The following is a 2,179-nucleotide window of genomic DNA, read 5'->3' on the forward strand; positions in this document are numbered from 1 at the left end:
GGGTGTTTCAGAAGCGGCACATAATTGAGGTGGTTGGGCCGGGCCATTGTTGTGTACCCACTGTACTCTGCTTGTTGAGAGTTATTTACCAGCAACCATCACATTATGGGCTAGGGTAACAGATCAGTACCACAATTGAGGCAGGGCACACAAAACCACCAACAATGGGGCTAATCTGTAACGCGGAGCACTGACGCTGCGTTTTAGCCCAGAAAACAGCGAATCCGACAGGTGGGTCCCGCCTGTCGGGCTGACGTGGCGCTTGTTGACGGACGCCGTTAGACGGCGAGAGACGGCCGTTTCGGCGCGCCCGTTCAAGTGGCCCGTACCGGTCGGTGTTCGAACCAGACCAGCCACCTCACTCTCTCTGTCCTCTCTCTCGACCCCGACCACCGCTGGCGCCGGCACTGTCGACTCGCCGCCTTTCGCCGCTCTGCCATGGTTTCTTGGAGCGACCAGTCCTCGAGCTCTTCTTCGGACGGTGAAGAAGTCACTAGCCAGGTATGCGTGTTCGCCTCTCGCCTCCCCCACGGATTAGGGTTCATCCCGCTAGGGTTAGGGTTCATCATTTGGGGATTTTTTACCAGGCCGCTGATTTGTGCAATTTGTGTGCTGGTTAGCTTCCTAGGACTATCTCTTGCTATGAATGGAGTGGCATTGCTCACGACCTGTCGTCTCGTTGTCTGCATCAAGCACCTTGCGTCAGGCTTGTTGCATTTGAATCTGTGGACACAGGCAGACGTTTTCTTGCGTGTGCTGAGGAGAAGGTATGTTGCTTCTGTTGCTTCTGTTGCTTCTGTTGATGTAATAGTTGTTGCCCATAATCTATGCATATACAATCTTATAGATGGAAAAAATTATATATGCTTTTATAATTGGTTCTGCCCATAATTTGTGCATACAATTTTGACAATATATCTATTAATTAAGAGTGATGTAATATTTGATTTAGGCACCAATTGATGCATAGAATATAATTCAGTGGATAGAACTAAACTAAAATTCAGTGGATATAACTGAACTACAATTCAGTGGATAGAACAAAGTAGAGAGTGTACAGAGTATTATAGAATTTGTGCACATTTCATACAATTTCTTATTGAGAACATATTTATTTAATTGTAGGCAGAAGTAAAGTGCAATTATCTGGAGTGGATAGACCCAGAGTGGTTAGTGGCTATGCAGTTCACCCTCACTGAATTGTGGAGCATGTATAACAAAGAAATCGATGACAGGCTGAAAGAAAATGTTGAGCTTGGTGAAAGAAATTACAAACTAGTTGGAGAAAAGAGGAAGATGGAGGAAGATCTGAGGTTTTTCAAACTGGACTTTGCAAAAATGGTTGCTGACAAGGAGGATGCTATCACAGAGCTGGGCAGTGTTAGGTTGGCTCTAAGTGATCTCAAAGAGGAGATGGAGAAGAAGAAGCTGGCAGACCATGGTTGTACCAATCTTCATCAGGTACTTAGGGCAAAGGCAGAGAAAGAGAGGGACCAGCTAGTGGCAGAGAGAGACCAAGTTGTGACAGAGAGGGACCAACTAAAACAAGAGAAGAAAAAACTGGAGTACATGATTGCAGATCTGCTCAAACAGAAACATGGGTACAAGGACAAGATCAAGAAGTTGAAGGACATATGTGATGATTTTTAAGTATGTATTGTGGTGTGGTTTAGGGTAGCACTATAGTTGATATGAATGTTCTCTTATGCACTTCCAAAGCTGTGATGCTTTATGTATCTTTATGTCCAAGACTTGTGTTGTGTACTCCGAAGACTTGTGTTGTGTACTCCCAAGAACTAATTAATGTTCTACTTATTATCAATGTATCCTTGGATCAATGGCCTACTTATTAATGTATTTTGTTTGTATCAAATGAAATGTTTGTAGTTGTCCATACTATTTGCACAGAACATATATTGCACAGATCTTTTTTGCTCAAATTTATTTTGCACACAACATATATTTGCACAGAACATCTATTTGCACAGAATTTTAACAGCAGGAGATAAACATAGATAACTTCAAAGTGCCATACATAGGTTCACAACTCCATACATAGGTTTTAACAAACATAGGTTCTGAGTGCCATACATAGGTTCATAATGTCATAAATAAAGTGATGTAGTGCCTGATTTAGCACACACAGACTTCAAATTTGAGCATTTAGTAGTTCCCACTG

At 42.9% G+C, this 2,179-nt stretch overlaps 1 protein-coding gene across 1 annotated transcript; it reads left to right on the forward strand.

Moving 5' to 3' along the window:
* Positions 1 to 438: 438 nt before the first annotated feature.
* LOC147978283 (uncharacterized) lies at positions 439 to 1,650 on the forward strand. Its single transcript, XM_087516557.1, has 3 exons — positions 439 to 501; positions 621 to 767; positions 1,126 to 1,650. The coding sequence occupies exons 1-3, from the start codon at positions 439 to 441 to the stop codon at positions 1,648 to 1,650; spliced, it is 735 nt and encodes a 244-aa protein (XP_087372683.1).
* The last annotated feature ends 529 nt before the right edge of the window (positions 1,651 to 2,179 follow it).

Source organism: Triticum urartu, chromosome 3A (assembly GCF_056163025.1).
Source record: "Triticum urartu cultivar PI428250 chromosome 3A, HENAU_Tu73, whole genome shotgun sequence".
Classification (NCBI taxonomy): domain Eukaryota; kingdom Viridiplantae; phylum Streptophyta; class Magnoliopsida; order Poales; family Poaceae; genus Triticum; species Triticum urartu.

Bases quoted from the DNA above. Each gene is read 5' to 3' on its own strand.
- LOC147978283 (XM_087516557.1), top strand. From the start codon at position 439: ATGGTTTCTTGGAGCGACCAGTCCTCGAGCTCTTCTTCGGACGGTGAA. The intron at 502-620 runs GTATGCGTGTTC...TGTGCTGGTTAG, and splicing joins GTGAAGAAGTCACTAGCCAG to CTTCCTAGGACTATCTCTTG. The intron at 768-1,125 runs GTATGTTGCTTC...ATTTAATTGTAG, and splicing joins TTGCGTGTGCTGAGGAGAAG to GCAGAAGTAAAGTGCAATTA.